This window comes from Malus domestica, chromosome 11 (genome assembly GCF_042453785.1).
Source record: "Malus domestica chromosome 11, GDT2T_hap1".
Classification (NCBI taxonomy): domain Eukaryota; kingdom Viridiplantae; phylum Streptophyta; class Magnoliopsida; order Rosales; family Rosaceae; genus Malus; species Malus domestica.
In genome coordinates, this window is record NC_091671.1 from 5,017,733 (window position 1) to 5,041,626 (window position 23,894).

Genomic DNA, 23,894 nt, shown 5'->3' on the forward strand with positions numbered 1-23,894 from the left:
GTAGTAAAGTATGTAAGTATGGATCGTTCTAGGCCGGGGATTAGGAGGGATTGCTAAATCACTTGGAAACTGACTTGAAAACGTGAAAACAAAGTTTAAAACACTAACTAGACTCAAAGAATGCAAAAATATACTTTAAAACACTAAAACAAACCAAAGATTCAAAACAGCCCCTAAACACTCAAAACTACCTTAAAAACACAATATGGGCAATTTTGGGACTCTCACACAAACTTGGACAAATTTTGGTTTTCTAATGAACTAAAACACTTAAAAACATAATCTAAGACAAGTTTTAATTAATATGACTCAAAGAAATAAGATGGGGTTGATTTTCGACGAAAATAATTAAATTAAGACAAGAACAAAGTAAACAAATTCTTAGACAAATTTGGGTGAATCAAAACATTCTAACACACAACCAAAACAGAAATTAAACACTTTGAAACAATAAAGTAAAAGGGGGATTTTGGTTTTAATGAATTTGAAAACAAAACAAACTTTGTAAAACAAAACAGATTGTAAGTGAATTTGAATGAAACTTATGGATGGAAGATTAGCTAGGAGGTTCTTCTCCACATATGTCACACTTGCATACAAAACGATTTCCAGTTGCTTTTCGATAAGCTATGAATACTCAACGCCCCAAATTAACCGTGAATTGCACTAATTAACCCTCAATTTTTCCACAAGTTATTAGGTTGGATGATTGCATACGACAACCCAAAACATTCCCTACAAGTTCCCTACATGAATTGCATAATAGAGATACAAGCAAGAATCATTAAGTTCTATGAAAAACATAAGCATTGACAAGGCACTCGTTACTATGATTTGCATGAAACTTATGCCAAGAGTTTACTTAACGTGATTGTGACTAGCAACCTTCACTACTTGTGAATATAAGTTTATAACGATTAGGTGAAACTCCCTTATATTCTAGCGTCAAATTCATGCATGAAAATTAAGCGTGCACTCTTAACCAACATACACAAATTAGTTTTTAAATGAACGGATAAGTAAATTGAATTCACAACTTATGAATCACAACTGGATGTAATCAAATCATATTGCAAGTATGAACATAGTTTCGAATCACCCCTTAACTAAGAGGGGTTTAGTTCCTCATACTCACAAAGCAAAGATACATAAAATTAGACATTAAAATCAAAGGAAAGAAAACACCTAAAATGCTCCAACTTGGTAGCAAGTGCATCCAAGATTCCTCATTTCCCTTGCTTGCGGCAGATTGGGTTATGGACAGATTTTGGGTAGTTTTATGATGTAGAATGGATGGGGAATGGTATGGAAGGGTTTAGGGTGAGTGTGGAGGAGTGTTTGATGGTTGGAGGGTGGTGGAGAACTAGGCAAAGAGGGTGGAAGAAGGTGGAGTGGCTGTTATGTTTTCTAGGCACTAGAATGGTGTTTTTGGGGTGTTTTGCTTCCTAGGGTGTGTATGGACGAATTTTTGTGATAAAATGATGAATATGGGGGATTGTCCTTTGGCCAAGGGGTGTAAACATGTATTTATAGGCCCCAAAAACCTTAGAAAATCATGTTAGGTTAAGGATGAAATGCATGGCAATTTGTGTGTGTGGTGTGCAATGGTCCAAGGGTGAAAATGAAGTAATGATGCAAAGTGTGAAGGGTAAAATGGAGTGGTGTTGTAGCTAGGGAGCATGAATGATTGTGTACATTGCATAGAGATGGAAAGGGAGGTGAAATGTGTCAACAAATGGGTCAAAGGTGCAACAACATGTGTTGCACATGGCATTGGATTCCAAATGTGAATGATGGAGCATCAATTGGTGCATGTAATTGATGTAAATGTTGTCTAAAATCTAATGAGTGAAGGGAACAAGAGGTATCAAGCAATTAAGTGTAATAATTAAATGAATTGAAGCATGAAATCAGAAATTATGTAGGGGACAAGAGTGATCAAGCATAGCATGGGAATCCAAAGGGAATTCTATGTTGTTTTGCATGACAATGAAGGCAAGTTGGGGTGACAAATTTTTGGGCTGAGTTCTTCATCTTTTGGACCATAATTCTTCACATTCTTGGCCTCTTTAGTTCTCAAATTCGTCCATCCACTTTGGCCCAAATATGTGACATGCATTCCAAGCTCCATTTTGCTCCAAAATGCTCCAAAATGCATCTTCTTGCCTACTTTGTCCAAAAAATCTGAAAACACACGAAAATGACTTTAAACATTAAAATAACTAAGGAAACACGACATAAATGCACAAGAACAAGCCAACTAAGTTGCATAAATATGCTCCTATCATAGCCACTTTTTTCATAATCATTTCAGTACCAAACCAAGGCTAAGTTTCACGTGTTTTCATTTCCTCTAACTCCATCATTGTGTAAGTATATATAGGCGCCAAGACATTCAGAATTCAGAACATCTCAGTTCCCATATCTAAAGCTCTCAACATTTTTTAGCCACCAAAATAAGAAAAGAAACAAGAGTCTAGCTTCCCTCTACTTGCAGTGATGGAAACCAATATTGGCTTCTCTCATTATTCGTGCTAGTTACCTTCATACATTTCTTAATCAAACGTTATTGGCATCAAAGTGATAGTAAAGACAATAAAGTGTTCAAGCAACTCTACCCTCTTCCTCCCACTCCCACATGCCTAAAACCGTGGCCAATTGTCGGAAACCTCCCCCAGTTGCTGGCTAACAAGCCCACATTCCGGTGGATACACAAGATGATGGACGAAATGAACACCGAAATTGCATGCATCCGTCTCGGAAACACGAATGTGATTCCCATCACATGCCCTCAACTCAGCCGCGAAATCTTAAAGAAGCAGGATGCAATTTTTGCCTCGCGGCCGCTTAGCATTTCCACTTTCCTCATTACCAAAGGGTACATAACTACAGTTATGGTGCCCTTCGGTGAACAATGGAAGAAAATGGGGAAGGTGATCACGAGCGAATTGCTTTCTCCGATGAGGCACAAGTGGCTCACCGACAAAAGGGTCGAGGAGGCCAATCACATAGTTAAGTATGTGTACAACCAGTGTGAAGATAATGAAGGTGGTGGCATTGTAAATTTGAGACTTGCCACTCAACATTATTGTGCAAATGTGATTAAGAAAATGGTTCTCAACAAGAGGTACTTTGGGGATGAAATGGAGGATGGTGGGCCTGGTTTGGAGGAGCAAAAGTATTTAGAAAATGTATTTACAATGCTTAACTACATCTATTCATTTTCTGCATCCGATTACATTCCATGCTTGAGAGGGCTTGACTTGGATGGCCATGAGAAAATTATCAAGGATGCCATAAGAGATACAAGAAAATACCAAGACCCCTTAATCGAAGAGAGGGTTCGTGAACATTAGAAATTTGGCAATAACAAGGAGGCACAAGACTTGCTTGACCTTCTTATCTCTCTGAAAGATAAGAATGGCGAACCCTTACTTTCTCTGGAAGAAATCAAAGCCCAAGTCAATGTAAGTGTCTCTCTCTCTCTCTCTCTTTTCCTTTTTCTCCATACGACAAAACTGAAATAATATGCATCCTCTGCCATTGTTTCTTAGTAAGTACCAATTAATGACCAACAAATTAACATGTGTAGTCGTTGCGTTTATACAGGAACTAATAATGGCAGCAGTGGACAATCCCTCGAATGCTGCTGAATGGGCAATTGCAGAGATGATAAATCAGCCCGAACTCTTTCAGAAAGCAACACAAGAGCTTGACGCTATAGTCGGAAAGAACAGACAAGTTCAAGAGTCTGATTTGTCGCAGCTCAACTTCGTAAAGGCCTGCGCCAGAGAAGCCTTCCGCCTCCACCGGTGGCACCGTTCAATGTGCCCCATGTGTCCATGGCCGACACCACCGTCGGAGATTACTTCATCCCCAAGGGTAGCCACGTGATTCTCAGCCGAGTCGGACTCGGCCGCAACCCTAAAGTTTGGGACGAGCCTCTTAAGTTCAAGCCGGAGCGGCACCTCAAGGACGATGGGTCAGGGGTGGTGCTCACCGAGTCGGAGTTGCGGTTCATTTCGTTCAGCACGGGAATGCGGGGCTGCGTAGCCAGTGGACTGGGCACTGCCATGACCGTCATGCTGTTTGCTAGGCTTCTTCCTGGGTTTACATGGCACGTGCCACCTACTGAGTCAAGCATTGAGCTCACCGAATCTCATAACGACCTCTTACTTGCTAAGCCACTTCTTGCGTACGCGAAGCCGCGTTTGGCAGCTCACGTGTACAATACGGGAAATTGAACAATTTCGAGTCTCGACAAGTTGTATTGGCTCAAGAAAATCAAATCTTCGTTTGGTATGGTAGATTTGATCGGACTAAAATAAGTGGAACAAGGTTCACAGTATTTTTTTTGTATTAAAAATTTATGTTATGTAGTGTTTGATATGAAAAAAATAGTCTTTTTATTTTTTTTTTGGAACAAGAAAAATGAACAAAAAATAACCCTCTCTCTCTCTCTCTCTCTCTCTCTCTCTCTCTCCCGATTTAGCATGTAGGCCTATATGCTTACACAAATTTGGTCCTGGGAGGCAGTGTTCACATCTTTGGGAGTGAAATTTGTGGAGCCAAAAATATTCGCTAGGCGACACGTGGACTTTTGAACGAAAGAGGACAAAAATACCCTTGAGGCATACCGGGATTCCTACGCGCAAGTAGTGGGTAATCATCCTCAACCAATTCAAAAATGCTCCAAAAGAGGTAACCAATTCCAAATTATCTTATTTTAGGTAATTATTTCCAAAACTTAATTTCCCTAATATATTATTTAGTTAATTAATTATCTAAATAATATATTCTTCCCATATCTCCTAAAATCATCCCTTAATTATCAATTTGAAACATCCACTCAAACCTAAAAAATGATATAGGGCCGGCTACCCCATTCAAAGCCTATTCCATCACCTTTTTCTACCTTTTCCACCTTTCCTTCCCTTTTAAATTAGCCAATCAATACCATAAATACTAAAACATTTCCTTTCATATTTAATTAGCCAATTAATTGGCTAATTAAACCTAAAATAAACCCTAAAATCCCACCTAGTAGACCGGCCACATTCCCTCTCTTTGCTCCACACCTTTTCAAATTTCTTCCACTTTATTAGCCAAATAATGCTAGTCATTCAATTGGGTAACTTCCCATTTATTTCTATTATATTTTATTAGCCAATAAAGTGGCTAATAAAACCACAAAATTCATCCCAAAGCAGAAAGAAAGGGCCGGCCATTTCTTGAAGATGTGGACCAATTTGGTCCTATAAATAGTCACCCATTTTTACCAAACACTCATTCCAAATCTCTTGCAAAAATTCCAAAACACTCTAAACACTATTTCTCTCTAAAATTCTAACTTTGGCATCGGAGGTTCTTCGGCCAAAGCGCCCCCCATTCATCGTGGGCGCGTGAGGCTTTTGGCCTTAACCTAAGGTGCTAGTTGTTTTGTAGGTGCAAAATCGTCCAAGATCGAAGAGGAGAAAATTTGCATCCACAAAATTGGCTCAAGCTTTACCTGAGAATTGGTCCCATGTAAGTATTATTTTACGAGGATTTTCTTACCATCTAAATATATCATAATTGTTGGAGCAATTTCAGAAAATATGAAAAGAATAATTAACAGAGTAACAATATATAATTATTTTAAAAAATCGCAACACCAAAAGTGTACAAGAGAATGTGAACAATAGTAGAAGAAGAAAGAAATAGACAAATTTGAAGATTGAGGCTTACATAAATGTAATATCCTAAATCCAGAATTTCACTCATGCCCTTGTGCTTGCAGTTCGTTAGACGTCCATCTCCCAAAATTCAACAGTTTATAATCCGAAGTCGAAGCACTATAATCTTCGGACTATGATGAACCTTATATATTCGGACTATGATCAACCTTATATTCCGTACTTTCAAGACATGACTCGAAATTTGACCAACAAAGAATAAAAGACAAAGGGGAAAACTCATCTCCCTTTATTTTAGAATGGTGGGATGCTTGAGTTTATATAGAACTCAAGCCACCATTTTTAAAACATTATGATTGTTGCATAGTTCCAACGAACAGATGCAACTCATGCATCTTGGTAAGAGACATGTCCATGGAAAATTAAGCACATTATTTTCATTAACAGAATGTCATCATTGCCACTTAGTTCTACGGTCTAGTGGTATTCCTTTTCATTTGTAAGTGAGAGGTCTTATGTTTGATTCTTGCCAAAGACGATTTTGAACCACATTATTGCTAGCTCATTGTGAGGCTAAACCCACCCTCTCCCCATTAATGTAGATAATAACGTTTGTTAATTAAAAACAGAATGCCATTGGTTAATCAAAAGGCATGAAACAATCAAATTTGAATTCAACTAAACCCTTGGCTCTTATTTTTCATCACATATAGAAATTAAATATTATACTATCATGAATTAAGATATAAACATATAAATTTTCAACAATCCTTCATATGAATATTGGTTAAGAATAGTATGCTCATTTCCTCTTTTTTTATAAGATATTAATGTCGTTAAGTATAAATATATATCTTAAAATATCTATGGAATGAGATATAGTGTGTTAAGTACTTTAAATCATGCCTAATCAACTTGCCTATTTAACTTAGACCATGAGATCCCCAATCAACTAAATTAGGTTTCTGTTCAGCTGATTTATTAGTTATGTTAGCTTTAGCCACATTCTCCTCGTTGATCAAATCACTCTCTAGTCAATTCCATAATTAATTGGTACCACTTAGGTTGATTAATTATCTCTTAGGTGTGCACACCCCATCTTACGAAATTTTATTTCATATAAAAGTAGTTGTTTTCAAATGTTAAGTCTGCAAATCATATGTTAGGACTTATTCGATAATTTGCTAACACTTGGAAAGTAGACTTCCCCCACATTTAAAGTATTTACAAGAAGGTCTCTAACTTTTTCATATCTTGGAAAATTACTCATTGCAATATATGAAATCTTGATTGTTCTTTTCAGTTAACAAATTACTGTCTCATTCTTCTTAAATAAATCTCATATCTCAAAAATAGGTATGCTAACCCATAATTCTTCCATAATTTTGGTTAATTTTAATCCATCGATAAATCGACCACGTTTTATACTTGAAGGAGTAGGAAACGGTTAAGAGATAAATTATATCTATCTTCTTAGGCTTTAATGCCTCACTATTTAAGGCGAAGTACTTTTTGACTTTCATCCCTTAGCCCACTTTAAATGGTCACGGGTCTACAACCCTCATAAAGGAATCTCCTTTTGATTATAGGCTTTGGCCTGTCAAGGTAATCAATTATGCAAAGTATTCCCGTACTCGATGTCTCTTTATTTCCCTCAGCATAGGACTTGATCCCCACAATTTAATAGTCATCTTACTAAGAGAAAAGCAACTTCATCCCGAATGATGAAGCTTTATGCGTTGACGAATGGAACATCAGTTCTAATGTCACATGTATGAAAACTTCATACATCATCATGTGGTATTTAAGGACAAAACTCTTCTATCGTGGTTGCCACAACCCACAATACTATTTGTCTTCTTGCCAATATTGAAGCGAGGTTTATGATATATGGAAAATGTTGCAATGCCCTTATTCACGCTCATCTGAACTGGCCTAAAGATATGTGGCATATATAAATCAATCCATTTGATCAAACAAAACAATGTTTATCAACTTGCCAGAACCACCAACCACACCAATCGAAACTGGTTGTGTTGGTCCAAAGCACCGAATGCTTTTCCATAAAATATATATAATCATACAATACGATTCATGTGGTTCTGAAAACAAGAGAACTTATTTTTAATATGCCAGCCTAATGTTTTGGTGAATCATTCTGCAAAGAAAGGCTTTGAATTGAAATGCACACATTATATCATGTGTTGTTTCACTAATTAAAATCCACACAAGATTATTATAATACATCACACAATTATTAAGTGATTACCCGTTATACTATCCAAGTGATATTACCGACACAGGGCAAATTAAGCAATTTTCCAAGAATTTGAAACTCCACCGTACCCCCAAACAGCAACACCAATTTGCATACGGACAATTGTATCAATTGCAATGTTTCTTCAAACCAGTCCCTTTAGTGGCACTTGATATTTTGCTATTTTGGATACTAAATAAGCAACAAGCGTGCCTTGCCAAATGATCTAAATTAGTCAGACCCATTAACAAATACTCATCTTCTTTGCCAATTTCTCTCTTTCTCTCAATATAATTCTCACATCCATATTTCTAATTATTGCAGAAGTAAATTTCTTTGGATTGTTGGAGCAATTTCAGAAGATTAAAAATATCAAAATAATTATAATTATAAAAAATCACAACAACAAAAGTTTTCAAGAGAAATTTGAACAATAGTTAAAATGAAAAAAATACTAACAAACTTAGAGGTTGAGCTTGCATATTTTACAAATAAACCACTAGTAATTTATTATCACATGATGTGACAGTCAATTTAGAATCCGGATCCTGGGGATCCGTGAATTATATATGTTCATCATACATCGTAATGTTAGAAATCATTTTAAATATTTTCATTTAAAATTAAATACAAACAATGCCTAACAAAAACTGATCTCACGATGTACGATAAACAGATACGATTTATGAATCCTCAAGATCCTCACCAAAAGGATCCGGAGAGGATCCTGTTGGGTCAAGTTAAATAACCACACGAATTAAAAACCACAACATCAATTAAAAATAATCTTTGTAGTATAAAAAGGTAGTAAACCTAGCATATTATTGTGCATATTAATATACTGTATGTCCAATTTGTGGCGTGCACATATGTACTAGGGCTCCGACCGAAAAAGTACGAAACATATGGGAAGCACTTACATTGATATCGTTTTGTGCGTAGTTGCATGCATAACATGTTTACCATGTGTGGTCTGAGAGTTGGTAATAATTAATTGTAAGTCATGAGTAGCGCCTTCCAAATTTAAATTTCTAAAGGGGGAGATTAATCGTGCATGAAATAAGATTACATCCATATGGAAAGGTTGTTTAACATTATATACAAGGCATATCACCAACATGAATGTGGCACGTCTGTGTGGATATGCGCTGATTACAGCTATATTAGCAGGAAGAGAAACAAAAAAAAAAAAAAAGAGAAAAATGAGGGTTTTCTCTTTGTTCTTCTTCTTTTGTTTCATTGGTGTGAATCGAACCTGTCATGTCAAGCTTATTGGCGCGCTTCCTCACCTTTTAGGTTTTCAATGGATATAAAAAAATAATAATAATCTCTACTAATTAACGAAACCTTTTTTGTCAACCAAAAGATGATGAAAAGATAAATTAGTCTTCTATTATGCAACAAAAATGATGGGCAATAATGTAATTTTACATGTCCAAATTTTACTGTTTTCTAGTAAAGCCTCACATGCAGGTAATGTTAAAATACCTCCAATATTTAAAAAAAAAACAGAAACAAAACAAAAAACAAAAAACAAAAACCTTCCACTCCCCCCACGTTCTCTCTCTTTCTCCCCCTCCCTCCCTCCTTCTCATTTTCTATAAAAAAATGTTCATATACACAAAGTGTGTAGGCAAATGCTAGTAATAATAATAAAAACTGGTTAATCAGATAAGATCATAATAATTCTCCTAAAAATATAGTTGATAGTCTTAAATAGTACTCTGTGACATCCATACAAGCTATAACTCTGGTATGACAATAATTTCCACCAACACATATGCATGATTGTGAACTAACAGAGTATGGGAAGTTATGTAGAAAATAGGAAGAAGCAAGCAAGGGAAAGTTCCGAAAAAGCGATTGATCCACTTAAGATAAGATTGATAAATAGAGCATGCGACATGACCAACACCAACCGGCAAAGTAGAACATATTTATTTAAAAGAATCGTCAGACAAAACAAAAAGCTAGAAGAAAGATGATCACTAGGGCCGGGAATAGAAAATAGTAGAGTGTGAAGGGCAAAGTTGAGATCGAGTAAAGTAGGTTTCTATTTCTATTTTATTGCAATTCGAGAGGAATGGAAGACATCGACCAAAAAATTGAAAACACTCTGAAGGCAAAGCGTTTTTTTGAGTGTCTCTCTGTCTATTACATGTGTCTGTGTAGTATATTTACTCTAACGGCTTGTATGGATGAAATAATTTAAGAGAATGTACTTGAATTCTCAGAATGAGGTAACATTTGTTTGCGAACTTGCAAGAACCATAAAATCGGTAGACCTTTTTTCTGCTTAATTAACAACAATTTTTTTTTTACAAATGATCGATACGATCTCGATCACGCCTTCAATCTTCAGACTTTGCCATCAACGACTTAATTAGCAGTATTCTGCCATCTCTTCCTCCCTTCACTTCAACGTCGCCCTTAGACGGCTAGACCCAGTTTGTACGACTCTCCTTCGACTACCTGACCTCCCCCATCTTCGTCTCATCGTGCCGTTACAAACATCAGAGGTGCCTTCGACAATGCCCACCATGTTCTGCAAGACCAAGGCGTACTTGACTCGGTCCCGGGCTCGGAGCTGGTCAAGTTCCATTCGGTGGCTCGGGGGAGATATGCTTGAAATTCTCGGCGATTTTAGGGGCAATATCGACGAAGAGATCCATCTTGATGCAATCGGAGGGGATGGTACCGATGGTGATGTCGAATAAAATAATTGGGGTTTTAGGGTTTGGAGGCCGCATATGCCACTCCAGTACTCCTCCATCGCGTTCCCAAATTGATTTCAAAAAATTCAGAGAGAGAGAGAGAGAATTGTAGAGGTGGGTCCCAATATTTAAATAATTAATTTATTAATATTTTTATCTAGTCGGGCAAGAAGTGAGCCCGTCCACGTCAAGATTTAACAGAAAATTTAACAGTCAAATTGACGAAGGCTTGACATTGCAACAAATTCGTAATACGAGGTATGACATTGAAATTTTTGAAATTTTTAAAACATGAGCTATGAGATTATGGTTCGACCCTTAGCCTCACAATGAGCTAGCAATAATATGGTTCAAATTCGTCTTCAGCGAGAATTGAACTTAACCTTTCACTTACAAGTGAATAGGAATCTCACTAAATCATAGTACTAAGTGGCTGCTTAAAAGCAAAATGTTTAATTAATTAGATGGTCACAATGCATTTAATTAGATATTCCTAAGTGCAAAACAATGTTTTTGTAACTCAAAATATGGGAATGGTGATATGCACTCCAAACATTTAATTATGAATTTTAAACTTTCTGTGTTTAAAAAGAAAAATACTCTTATACAGAGTTCACAATTAAATTTTTAGAGGGGTGCGGCGGCATAGAAAGGAAAGAGAGAGATGTGTAATTGTGAGGTGTGTGTTATCTCACCATATTGTGCCTTTATTTATAGTAGTAGGGAAGGTAAATTCCTTACGCCTGTAAGATTACAACTCTAATAAGATAATATCTAATTGTTTGGACCCAAAATTACACCATCGGCCCGAGTAATCGAGGTCGTTAAATGAGCAGAACTTTAGACCGTTGAATGATAAAACGGTTGAAATGATTTTCAAATAATATTGTGATTTTAATTATGATATTATCTCTTAATATATAATATTAGGTACATTCAGCTGGATGTTTTGAAAAGAGAGGATCCGTCTTCAAAGGATTGCACAAAGACATTCCAATGGGCTCATCATATCGAAGCCCCAGGTGCATGCAATCTCCTACGTGGCTAATTATTATCAAAACCAAGTCCTATCTCTGATATTGAAGTGGGTGGTACAATTCAAATTGGCTTGGAATTCATGGACGTGTTGGAGTGAATGGGGTTGTAGCACGTGGCTTTATCTTGAGATATGGTGATTGTATTTCATCAATTAGAATTACTTTTCAGAGTTTAATTTGGTGAAGGGACCATCATGCATGTACATGGTCTTCGTCAGGGGAAATGTGCATGATGGATTCAATTGGTGAAGTGAATTGATGGAATTATGATGAGGTAAAATGCTTGGGTAGGCTAGGCTTTTGGTTATGATGGGATAAGTTTGCCACGGATAGGCTTTTGGATGGGTTATGGGATAGGTTTTTATCTTGTTTGAAAAGTCAGCCATCTGGAAGATAGGCTTTAACCTATGCCACAGATCAGCCTTAATTATAAGAGTTTGAGTTTCAGTTGGTTTCTATGAAATTATTAGGTCGTGCCAAGTAGATAACCAACCCTATAAATACAAGACTCAATGTATCGTTCAAACCCCCTCCAATTCAACACACAAATTACCCTGCGCAAAGTTTCTCAACAATCTTGAGATTTTATCATTCTCCCCTTTCTTCCTGCCAACACATCTTTAGTTTGGATAAATAGCACTGTGAAGGCAACCAGCGACATCTTCAGTTTGGATAGATAGAACTGGAGCCGTAGAATCAGCCGATCGAGGATCACCTTCAGTTTGGATAGACAACACTGCTTCTCGACCGAATGGTTATTTATCCAAGTCTCGATTGACAAGGATTTTTTAGTCCTTGTTGGTAAATGTCATCTCATCAGCCTTCTCGGCAAAGTGAGGTGTTACAGATTACTACGTTCAACACATTAAAAGCCGAATTTGATATTGAATTTTGCAGAACTAGCAGCTTTTCTTCAGGCTCTAGAAATCGAAGGCTGAGACGTGTTCCTTCCTCGACCGCAGCCATAAGATCAAGAAGTCAGCAGCACGCTTAACGCGACATCATCATATTTTACTCCCGGTCGTCGAGTTGGCACGCCCCGTACATAACCGAATGACGTAGTTAGCTCATTAGTTACTCGGCCTACATGCCACGTAAGCTTAGTGGTTTTTAGGGTCAACATTAATATAAGAGATATGGTAGAATCCATAAGGATATCCAATTATGATATGATTTACACAATCACATTTATAATATAATAGGATTGCAACATTAATAATAATTCCATAAAATGTTTGGTATAGGGATTTGGAATCCATCTAATTATTTTCTCTTATTTATGAGTCCACATATAACAAAAGAAATTAACAATTAATTAACAAAACTTTCCACATTTTTTCCGTTGTGTCTTTATTTATAATGGTAGGGAAAGTAAATTCCTTAATCCAATAAGATTACAACTTTAATAGGATAATATTTAATCTAAGAGATATGGTAGAATCCCATAAAGATATCCAAATATGATATAATTTACACAATCACATTTCTAATCTAATATAATTTACATAATAATATTTAATCTAATATGGCGAATCGAAACACAATCATTGAAGAAAAAAGAGGACAACTGATCCTCCCCACTCCACCAACCCATAGTATTTTGTTTTAAGTTTCACATGTTTTCATTTCTCCATGTCGGTAGCCCTGTATAAATACGTGAAATGACACCAACATTTTGTAGAGATCTCAACATTTTGTAGCTACCAATATAGAAAAGAAACAAGAGTTCTTTAGCTAAATCCTTTCCAAGTGCAAAGATGGAAGCCAATATCGGCCTTCTCTCATTGTTCTTACTAGTCCCCTTTATACATTTCTTAACCAAACGTTTTTGGCATCAAAGGGATTGTAAAGAAAACCAAGTGTGCAAGCAACACTACCCTCTTCCTCCCACTCCCAAATGCCTAAAACCGTGGCCTATTATCGGAAACCTGCCCCAGTTGCTCGCGAACAAGCCCACGTTCCGGTGGATACACAAGATGATGGACGAAATGAACACCGAAATTGCATGCATTCGCCTCGGAAACACGAATGTGATTCCCATCACATGCCCTCAACTCAGCCGCGAAATCTTGAAGAAGCAAGATGCGATTTTTGCCTCGCGGCCACTTAGCATTTCCACGTTCCTTATCACCAAAGGGTACATAACTACGGTTATGGTGCCCTTCGGAGAACAATGGAAGAAAATGAGGAAGGTAATCACGAGCGAATTGCTTTCTCCGATGAGGCACAAGTGGCTCACAGACAAAAGGGTCGAGGAGGCTGATCACATCGTTCAGTATGTGTACAACCAATGCAAGAATAATGAAGGTGGTGGCATTGTGAATTTGAGACTTGCCACTCAACATTATTGTGCAAATGTGATTAAGAAAATGGTTCTCAACAAGAGATACTTTGGGGAGGAAATGGAGGATGGCGGACCTGGTTTGGAGGAACAAAAGTATTTGGAAAATGTATTTACAATGCTTAACTACATCTATTCATTTTCTGCATCCGATTACATCCCATGCTTGAGAGGGCTTGACTTGGATGGCCATGAGAAGATTATCAAGGATGCCATAAGAGATACAGGGAAATACCAAGACCCCTTAATCGAAGAGAGGGTTCGTGAACATATGGAACTTGGTAATAACAAGGAAGCACAAGACTTGCTTGACATTCTTATCTCTCTCAAGGACAAGACTGGTGAACCCTTACTGTCTGTGGAGGAAATCAAAGCTCAAGTCAACGTAAGTCTCTCTCTTATCTCTCTTGAAATTATTGAGTTTTTACAGTTTGTGCATGTGCTTATAATAATAAATAATTATTAAGCGTCAGTGTAATACAATAGAACCTCGATCATTTAGTACCCGATAAAGTAATAACTTCGGTTAAATAATATTTTTTTTCTTTTTTAAAAAATGAGATAACTGATGGCAAGCCACAGTTATCCATCACTTTCGGGGACGGAGAAGACTCACAGAGGCATTTCAGTCTCTTCTGGCCACAAGTCTAGCTTTCACACCAATAGTGGGTTTCGAACCCGATACCTCCAATTTTTAGTTTTAAGGAAGACTCGTAATTCGTCATTTACCATTGAACAACTAGCTTGTGATTGGTTAAATAATATTTTTGGCCTGTCTCAATTTGGCGATAACGTGCTAAATTAATAATTTACTAAATTTATAAGATAATACATTATAAAAAATTATAAGATATAAATAAATAATTTTTTGTTACAATAACTTTTGTTTATATAAATAGAGTTTTTGTTTAGTTAAATGTTCATAAAATAAAATAATGCAGAACATTGGGCAACTTACTATTTATTTTAGAGAAAAATAAGTACAAACAAATACATAGAATTATTAGTTTATAAAACTCTCTAAGTAAAACGTACAATATTTATAAAAGAAAAAGAAAAAAAAAAGAAGTGCCTTGGTAATTAATAAGTTATTAATTAATAGTTAAATTAATAAATTATTACTTTATCAGGTATTCGATATTTTGCTAAATTAATAAATTTTCTTAATCCCAAGGCTATTATTTTATAGAAATTTAACTGTTTTGGTCATTAATATCCCTATAGTTACATAACATAATTCCTCTAAAAAGAATTCATACTCCTAAACTGCAATAATATGCATAAATCCTCTTCAAGTTTTTGTTGGTACCAATTAATGATCAAGAAATTAACATGTATATTTGTTGTGTGGATACAGGAACTAATAATGGCAGCAGTGGACAATCCCTCAAATGCTGCTGAATGGGCAATTGCAGAGATGATAAATCAACCCGAACTCTTTGAGAAAGCAACACAAGAACTTGATGCTGTGGTCGGAAAGAACAGACAAGTTCAAGAGTCCGATTTGTCGCAGCTCAACTTTGTAAAGGCCTGCGCCAGAGAAGCCTTCCGCCTCCATCCTGTGGCACCGTTCAATGTGCCCCATGTGTCCATGGCCGACACCACCGTCGGAGATTACTTCATCCCCAAGGGTAGCCACGTGATTCTCAGCCGAGTCGGGCTCGGCCGTAACCCTAAAGTTTGGGACGAGCCTCTCAAGTTCAAGCCGGAGCGGCACCTCAAGGACGACGGGTCCGGGGTGGTGCTCACCGAGTCGGAGTTGCGGTTCATTTCGTTCAGCACGGGAATGCGGGGCTGCGTAGCCAGTGGACTGGGCACTGCCATGACCGTCATGCTGTTTGCTAGGCTTCTTCATGGGTTTAGCTGGCACGTGCCGCCTACTGAGTCGAGCATTGAACTCACGGAGTCACAAAACGACCTCTTACTCGCTAAGCCACTGCTTGCGTATGCGAAGCCGCGCTTGGCAGCTCACGTTTACAATACGGGAAACTGAAGCAACTGGACAGATTATATTTGATTGGATCGGCTAAAATAAGTGGAACAGATTCATACCCTCTCTTGTATTTGATTAAATGATGTTATTTAAAAGGGACACTTTGGATGCGGTCCCTAACTATCAATATTCTTTGATTGAAACCTTGTTAGTTTTTAGTTTTTGATTGAGGTCTCTGACATTAATGTAATAATGTAAGTTACTATATTTTTTAAATTAAAAATTGAAATTTGAAATTTGTAATTGTTTATATTAATGAGATTTTAAATAAAACCCATAATTTATGGGATTAAAAATAATAAAATATAAATTATACTCTCTATTATATTGTGTGTGTGTACATATATGTATGGGTACATTAACCAAAATTAACAAAAAAAGTTATTGTACCAAAACATGGATACATTCTCAAATCAACGAAAAAGAATGTACCCATATAAGTTTAAACATGGATTAAAAAATTTGAATGGATTTTATATTAAAAAAGGGTACATTTTACATATAAAAAATTGATATATTTGAGAATGGGTACATTTAAGATTAAAAAAATTGAAAAATTATATGAATGGGTACATTTAAGATTAAAAATTAAGAATCTTTTTATATATATAAAAAAACTAATAGGTACAAACTTAATTTAATTTAATTTTTTATTATTTTGGAAATGTTTGAATTGAAAATTAATTAGAAGTTTAATAGAGGTGTGGGTATTAAACCCTAAATTAATTACTACTTTTTATATTAAAAAATTATATAATAAACATGTAAATTCATTATCACATTAATGCTAGGGACTTGAATCAAAATTTGATAACTAATAAGGTCTTAGTTAATAAACAGTAAGAACTAGGGACCAGATACTAATTTTTCCTATTTAAAATTTGATATGTAAAAAAGATTAGTCATGTGCGTGCAATGAGTTTTTTTGAAGGATATAAATTACGGTCCTTTCAATCTCTTTCTCTTATTTTCTCTAATCATCTAATATTTTTTTTCTTCTATACAACGATATATTATATTAAAAATAGAGTAATATTTGTATTTTATATTTTTAATTATTTTTTTCAGATGACGCTTTGTCACAATTGTGGAAAGTAATGATGTATACGCACCTTAGTGTGGGTTCCATCCCTACTAATAGCCTACCTCCTAACAATTAATTATTGAATATGCTAATGCTATCTTTTGTCAAAAATATGTAAAATAAATTTGTATGAAGCTTATCATTCAAAAGATTATATTAATTTGGAGTTTAGGGTTCAATGAACAAGTTGATTTAGCAAATCACATATCAAGTTCTAACCGTTGTCGTTTTCGACCATGACAATCTTGTCTCACGACTATTCTCCACAAAATTTTCATCAAACCTTAGAAAAAATCTTAAACAAAGGAACATAATAATTAGGAACATAATATCCACAATGAACTCACCGAAAAGACTGTTGATAAAATACAAAATTTTCTCAACATATGTGAGTTCTTATTACCTTAATTTGGATCAAGATATATATGTTTATAATGTTATATGGCAAGTAGGAGAACCGACCCTAATATTATTAGAAGATAACCCAAAAAAAAGGACAGAAAAACTGAGTAAAAACGTGTGAAAAACCCGAAATCAGGAAACTGAAGATTGAGTGCCAACCACTTTCCGCTGAGCACGACATGCACCCACTCAATTTTCAGTTTAGAACTATTCCTAAATCTAGATATGAAAACATAGATGCATGTTAAGAACATATTAACTAATACTGATTGAGTTTAACCACCTAGGTATGCATGCACGGTTTCTAACATGGAATCTAATTTAGATCACAATTAAGTTACCTTAGAACAACGTACATTGGTTGGATTATAAGCTTTGATCTTTACCTTCAACCGAATAACTTGAGTAGAATCAACCAATCTTAACATCTAAGACTCAACTTGGTTACAATGACTATGGTTATGAACAGGGTGAATTCCCCATAGCTTTTTCGGGCCCGAAAAGAGTGGACAACTGTGACTTATCACCAATTATCCCATTTTATAAATAAAATAAAATAAAATAAAAAATAATAATAATAATAAAAGAAAAGAGAGAAAAAAAAAGAACAATCCATTGTCACTAGATTCAATGTTTGTTGTTAGAACAGACGCTTAAATAATACTCTTCCGTATTGCCACTTAGTACTACGGTCTAGTGGTATTTCTCTTCACTTGTAAGTGAGAGGTCTAAGGTTCGATTCTCGCCAAAAGCGAGTTTGAACCACATTATTGCTAGCCCATTGTGAGCCTAAGCTCACCCTCTTCCCCTTAATATAGATAATATCGTTTGTTCAAAAAAAAAAAATTTCTTCCGTATTATAAGATCACTCCATTAAGAGTCAAGACCATCGAAGCATGAAAACTAACAATTGCTCCATCCAAAATTATTTCTTTCCTGCTTTTTTATTATTTTATCTTTGTGTGTTATGATTTACAAGCGAGCCAAATAATTTTGGGCTTGTTAACAAGTGCTTTTAAGATGATTGAAAGCGTTTTTAGTGAAAATACTTTTGGAATTAATTCTCAGTAAAATGACAGTGAATCCTAAAGAAAAAAAAACACTTTACTACTTCTTGCAAGAAGTACTTTAAATGTTTTTGTAACCTAAAGACATTTTCTATAAAAAAAATGTCAATCATTTATAGAGTAAACTGTCATTTAACCCCCTAAACTATCACGTGAGTGTCAATTTCCCCCCTGAACTATTTTTTCAGCCAATTGACCCCCTAAACTATGTTAAAGTGCCAATTCACCACCTACCGTTAACTATCTTTAACTCCATCTAATTTTCTGTTAGAAAGTGTCATGTGCTTGGCACATGACCACCTTTTTACATTTTCTGTCTAAATCTTTACAAAGAAAACATATAAAAACAAATATTAAAAAAAAGAAGAAAAAACATGCAAACCCTAAACTTAATCATTCAAAATAATATAAAAAGTAAGGCTTTTTATATTAACACCCACAAAATGTTGAATGCACCCCATATTAAAATTTAATATTAAATGACTTATTTACTCCACTATGCAATGACAATTTTGACCTTATTAGGTTTAAAAATAAAATAAAATTTTGTAAATACACCCCAAATCACTTTTAGCGTATTATTCATCTTCTCAACTATCAAAATCATCTCATCCTCCATTGTTGAACAAAACTCTAACCAATGAAACTACAAACATGTTGATTGAGAAAAATTGTTTTTAACGAATGAAACACGAAATCGATGTTTCTGAAGCTTCACATGAGGTAAGACTTCACATTTTTCATTGTTTTAGTGATTTCGATGACATCGGTAATTATTTAATCTTGTGTTTGCTGCATTATTTAAACTTCTATATTCATATTCATCTTTTAGGGTTCATATTGAAAAATAATGCAGCAAACGCAAGAGTAAATAATTATCGATGTCATCAAAATCACTAAAACAATGAAAAATGTGAAGTCTTAACTCATGTGAAGCTTCAAAAACATCGATTTCGTATTTCATTCATCAAAAACAATTTTTCTCAATCAACATGTTTGTAGTTTCATTGGTTAGGGTTTTGTTCAACAATGGAGGATGAGATGATTTTGATAGTTGAGAAGATAAATAATACGCTAAAAGTGATTTGGGGTGTATTTATAAATTTTTTTTAAAAAAAATACATAATAAAGTCAAAATTGTCATTGCATAGTGGAGTAAATAAGTCATTTAATATTAAATTTTAATATAGGGTGCATTCAACATTTTGTGGGGTGTTAATATAAAAAGCCTTACTTTTTCTATTATTTTGAATGATTAAGTTTAGGGTTTGTATGTTTTTTTTTTAATATTTGTTTTATATGTTTTCTTTGTAAAGATTTAGACAGAAAATGTAAAAAGGTGGTCAAGTGCCAAGCACATGACACTTTCTAACAGAAAATTAGATGGAGTTAAAGACACTTAACGGTAGGGGGTGAATTGGCCACTTTAACATAGTTTAGGGGGTCAATTGGCTGAAAAATTAGTTCATAAGGGAAATTGACACTCACGTGATAGTTTAGGAGGTTAAATAACAGTTTATACATCATTTATAAGCAGTTTCAAGCCTTTGCATGTGGGCTAATTTTGTACAAAAGGGTAAGGAATTGGGATTATAAAGGGTATGGTCCCAAGTTTTGACCCAAAAGAAAAAGAGCAAGGCCCAATGACCCGTAAATTTATATAGAAACCTTACAGCCCAATGGCGGCTATGAACATCTTCTAGGGCTCAGATCCGATTCGTCACCGAGGCTCTCTCCTCTCGCTCCCTCCCTCCCTCCCTCCTACACAATTCAAGCTGTGCGCTCTCTCTCTTTCTCTCTCTCTGCGCGACCATGCTTTCAGGGGACATTCCACCGAACCAAACCATATACATTAAGAACCTCAACGAGAAAATCAAAAAAGAAGGTAACTCAATCTTTGCCCTATCTCTTGTTCCCTTTGTTTGGTTGCCGAGAAAATCACAAAAGAAAGAAACTACAGGAAAATTAAATGTTGGGTCTCTAATTTTAAATTCACCATAGTAATTTATAGTACGCAAAATTTAAGCTTTATTTTTGTAATTTTGAATTTTAAGTTCTCTACTTGGGGTTTAGGGTTTTGGTTTAAATTGGTGAATGCAAGCTCAGAAGCTAGGGCATTTGTGAATTTAGTGGACATTGGGAATAGTGGGTGATTGAGAAATTGGTTGCAGATTGAATTGGATGCTTAAATTTACTCAGGTTGAAATTGATTGATGAATGTAAAAGGAGGGTTTAGATTTAACCATTTGATATACATGGTGTATTGAATTCTCAAGGGATTCAAAGATTTTCAATTTCATTTAATCAAGTTTATTACTTCTAGCGTCTCATCATATAGTTTATATGAAGAATCAATTCAAAATTTTATCATCTGAATCCGCCAAACCAAATGCAACACTAGACAATTTGGTGTTTGTAAAATGATTCTGGTTCACTGGGGGTGCTTTTATGGATCATAAAATTGAGAAAGTGACGCTATATAGGCAAGAGAGTAATCACAATTTTCTTATCTATATTGGTCTTGACACCTTGCTTTGGTTTTTGTGCATTCGAATTTTGAATTGTCTAGCATGAAAAGATGTTTTTTTACTACCTTTAGGGATACGCTTTGTATGTTAATAGTGGCATTCTTTTAACTTAGCAGAATTGAAGAGGTCCCTCTATTGCTTATTCTCTCAATATGGAAGGATTTTGGATGTTGTTGCCTTGAAGACACCCAGGCTTCGGGGGCAAGCATGGGTTGCATTTCTAGAAGTGGCTTCTGCCAGTAATGCTGTGCGGCAGATGCAAAACTTTCCGTTTTATGATAAACCCATGGTGAGTCTAAAATTGAATGAGCCCAGTTGGTAGCGTATTTATATATGTTGGACATGCTTGTTACTAATCCAAATTCTATAACCATATTAAGCTTTCCTGCCTATGCATTATTCTTCCTTTTTTTCTCAATTTTTAGTTCTATATGTATGCGTGTTTATCATTGAGGATGATTTTGTTTTAATTGTGAGCTTGAAGACCACAACCGGCATTGCATACACTGAAAGATGAAGTTATTGGTACCTCGAAGTTTACTTTGAAAGAAAATAATCTATTTACGGACATGCACTCTGTTTTTGAGTTGCTTTGTTTTTCTCAAATGATGGCATTTGATTTAACTATTGCGATATTCACATCCACTAAATTTTCTTATTCAAAAATGTAAATACGAGCACAATTTATTTGGTGCAGCGGATTCAATATGCCAAAACAAAGTCAGATTGCATTGCTGAAGCAGAAGGAACCTTAGCTCCAAAAGAAAAGAAAAGGAAGCAGGAAGACAAAGGTGACTGAAACTTTCTTTGAATTATGAATAACCTTAAAATTAGTTATGATATGCATGAACCACCGTTATAGCATAAGAATGTAAAGATTACAATGAATGAAAGGACTGGCTTTATATGTTCCCGAGGATCTTAAGAACACATTGTTTCCAATTGAACCATCAGGGCATAGGAACACATTGCTTCCACTTGAACCAATGGAACCTATTGGGTATGTGCGTACTAATAGTAAGAAAAAGTAATATTATTGTGATAGTTTGCGAGCCATTCTTAGTATTAAAGTACTGTCTTACTTTGGCCGCACGTCCAGAGAAATTTGATGGACTGCATTTGACTTGTTTGGGTTTCTCTGGCCTGCTGGTTGCAGGAACATCACGGTATTATTTATAGCATTCATTTTTCCCTTGACTTGGGAAAATTAAGATAATATTTGATTGACGTGGTTTTAATATAGTAAGGTCTATTTAGGTTGGATATATATACAAGTTGGCTGATACAGAATATCAAAATTTTCAGTTTCTAGAGACAAAAATGTTTGCTCAAATTAGATTGTTTAATATCAAGTGAGTTACGTTTTGAAACAAATCTGTTGATTCAGCTGAAAGAAAGCGGCGAGGTGATGAAGGGCAACAACCTGCTACCGAAAATGGTGCAGCTGCTGAAAATGGAGGCAGAACGGTAAGTGTTTTCGATATGATCACTGCTAAGCAATGCTATTTGATATACTTCTTTGTCCACTCCCTCCCACGCTCTGAATGGTGGATTTATTTGAATTCTCTGTGTATCGCCAACAGGCCCCATCCCGCCATGGTAACTCAAATGCACAGGAAGCAGCAGCTCCGAACAATATTCTGTTCATTGAGAATTTGCCCCACGAAACCACTAGCGATATGCTTGAACTGCTCTTCAAACAGTTTGCAGGGTTTAGGGAAGTCAGGATGATTGATGCAAAGCCAGGCATCGCCTTTGTAGAGTATGAGGATGACATTCAGTCATCGATCGCCATGCAGGCCCTTCAAGGCTTCAAAGTCACCCCTCAAAATGCCGTTGCCATCACTTTTGCCAAGAAGTAACCGAAAATTACGGTTCCTATTCTCTGTAGTCGAGTGTTGTTTCGTTGCGGATATGTAATAGTTGAATAGTTGTTAATCTTACTGTGCTCATGCTGATCCTCAAGAAACTAAATGCAGAAGCAATTTATCATATGTTTGGTTTCATATGTAATCGGAGTATTGAACCTAAATACATGAGAACTGGGTTTTGTTGATATTCTCCATTGAAAAGCACTTCTCTTAAAGCTGCGAAGCATCATATTCCACCAGTTCAACAGCTAAGAACCATCTGATTTTGCTAACGTGCCGGCAATTTTTTAGTTGGGAAATGTTAGGAGGTCAAATTTTTAGACATTTTTTGTACACAGTATAATGTGTTGGTTGATGGTTGAGCTTTTTTTTTAATAATTTAAGAAAAAATTCAATCATCAAACGCCACATTATATGATCTACAAAAAATGGTCTAAAAATTTAGTCTCTCCAGTATCAATTTTTTTTAGTCGTGACCCCAACGTGCTCGTGTATGCAGGGGCCGTTTTTGACCCTTGATCGAGTGTGAATCACATACAGATCAAAGGTGTCGTGCTACTGATCATAGCTCGGCTTGAGAACCATCAGATTCCACTTTCACGCTTCTTTTTTGGACGGTTGGTTGGTTGCACGTCACTCATAGGATCGTGAAATGAAATGCGTAACCTTGACATTTACGTTACAATCTCTTCGATATTCTTTTTTTTTTATTATTTATAAGTAAAAGGTTCAACTCACTAATACGAATTTGTTAATTAATTATGATGGACTTTTTCGTTCTATGTGTTGGAGCTCAAATTTTTCATTATCGGTACACCGAATGGTACATCACGTGTCACTAAACAAACGATAAAATATGTATGCTTATTTCCTGTCACAACTAATGCTTACTTTCCCTGATAAGAAAGAATGGAGTCGATGGTCA

At 35.6% G+C, this 23,894-nt stretch overlaps 2 protein-coding genes and 1 pseudogene across 2 annotated transcripts; all 3 read left to right on the forward strand.

Moving 5' to 3' along the window:
• The first annotated feature begins 2,499 nt into the window (after positions 1–2,499).
• LOC103447597 (phenylalanine N-monooxygenase CYP79D16-like) lies at positions 2,500–4,449 on the forward strand (annotated as a pseudogene).
• Positions 4,450–13,355: 8,906 nt separating this feature from the next.
• LOC108171946 (phenylalanine N-monooxygenase CYP79D16-like) lies at positions 13,356–16,253 on the forward strand. The gene is made up of 2 exons (XM_029088155.2): positions 13,356–14,409; positions 15,382–16,253. Exons 1-2 carry the CDS (start codon positions 13,441–13,443, stop codon positions 16,015–16,017), a joined length of 1,605 nt encoding a protein of 534 aa, XP_028943988.1. The 5' UTR covers positions 13,356–13,440; the 3' UTR covers positions 16,018–16,253.
• A 3,997-nt stretch (positions 16,254–20,250) lies between these two features.
• On the forward strand, positions 20,251–23,156 carry LOC103422654 (U2 small nuclear ribonucleoprotein B''). The gene is made up of 5 exons (XM_008360715.4): positions 20,251–20,455; positions 21,215–21,387; positions 21,796–21,889; positions 22,486–22,565; positions 22,682–23,156. The coding sequence occupies exons 1-5, from the start codon at positions 20,383–20,385 to the stop codon at positions 22,958–22,960; spliced, it is 699 nt and encodes a 232-aa protein (XP_008358937.2). The 5' UTR covers positions 20,251–20,382; the 3' UTR covers positions 22,961–23,156.
• Positions 23,157–23,894: the final 738 nt, after the last annotated feature.

What these genes read in the sequence shown, in the direction of transcription:
- LOC108171946 (XM_029088155.2), top strand. Translation starts at nt 13,441, where the DNA reads ATGGAAGCCAATATCGGCCTTCTCTCATTGTTCTTACTAGTCCCCTTT. An exon ending in AAATCAAAGCTCAAGTCAAC is followed by an intron (nt 14,410 to 15,381) that starts GTAAGTCTCTCT and finishes GTGTGGATACAG; the next exon opens with GAACTAATAATGGCAGCAGT.
- LOC103422654 (XM_008360715.4), top strand. Translation starts at nt 20,383, where the DNA reads ATGCTTTCAGGGGACATTCCACCGAACCAAACCATATACATTAAGAAC. An exon ending in CGAGAAAATCAAAAAAGAAG is followed by an intron (nt 20,456 to 21,214) that starts GTAACTCAATCT and finishes TTAACTTAGCAG; the next exon opens with AATTGAAGAGGTCCCTCTAT. An exon ending in AAGGAAGCAGGAAGACAAAG is followed by an intron (nt 21,890 to 22,485) that starts GTGACTGAAACT and finishes CTGTTGATTCAG; the next exon opens with CTGAAAGAAAGCGGCGAGGT.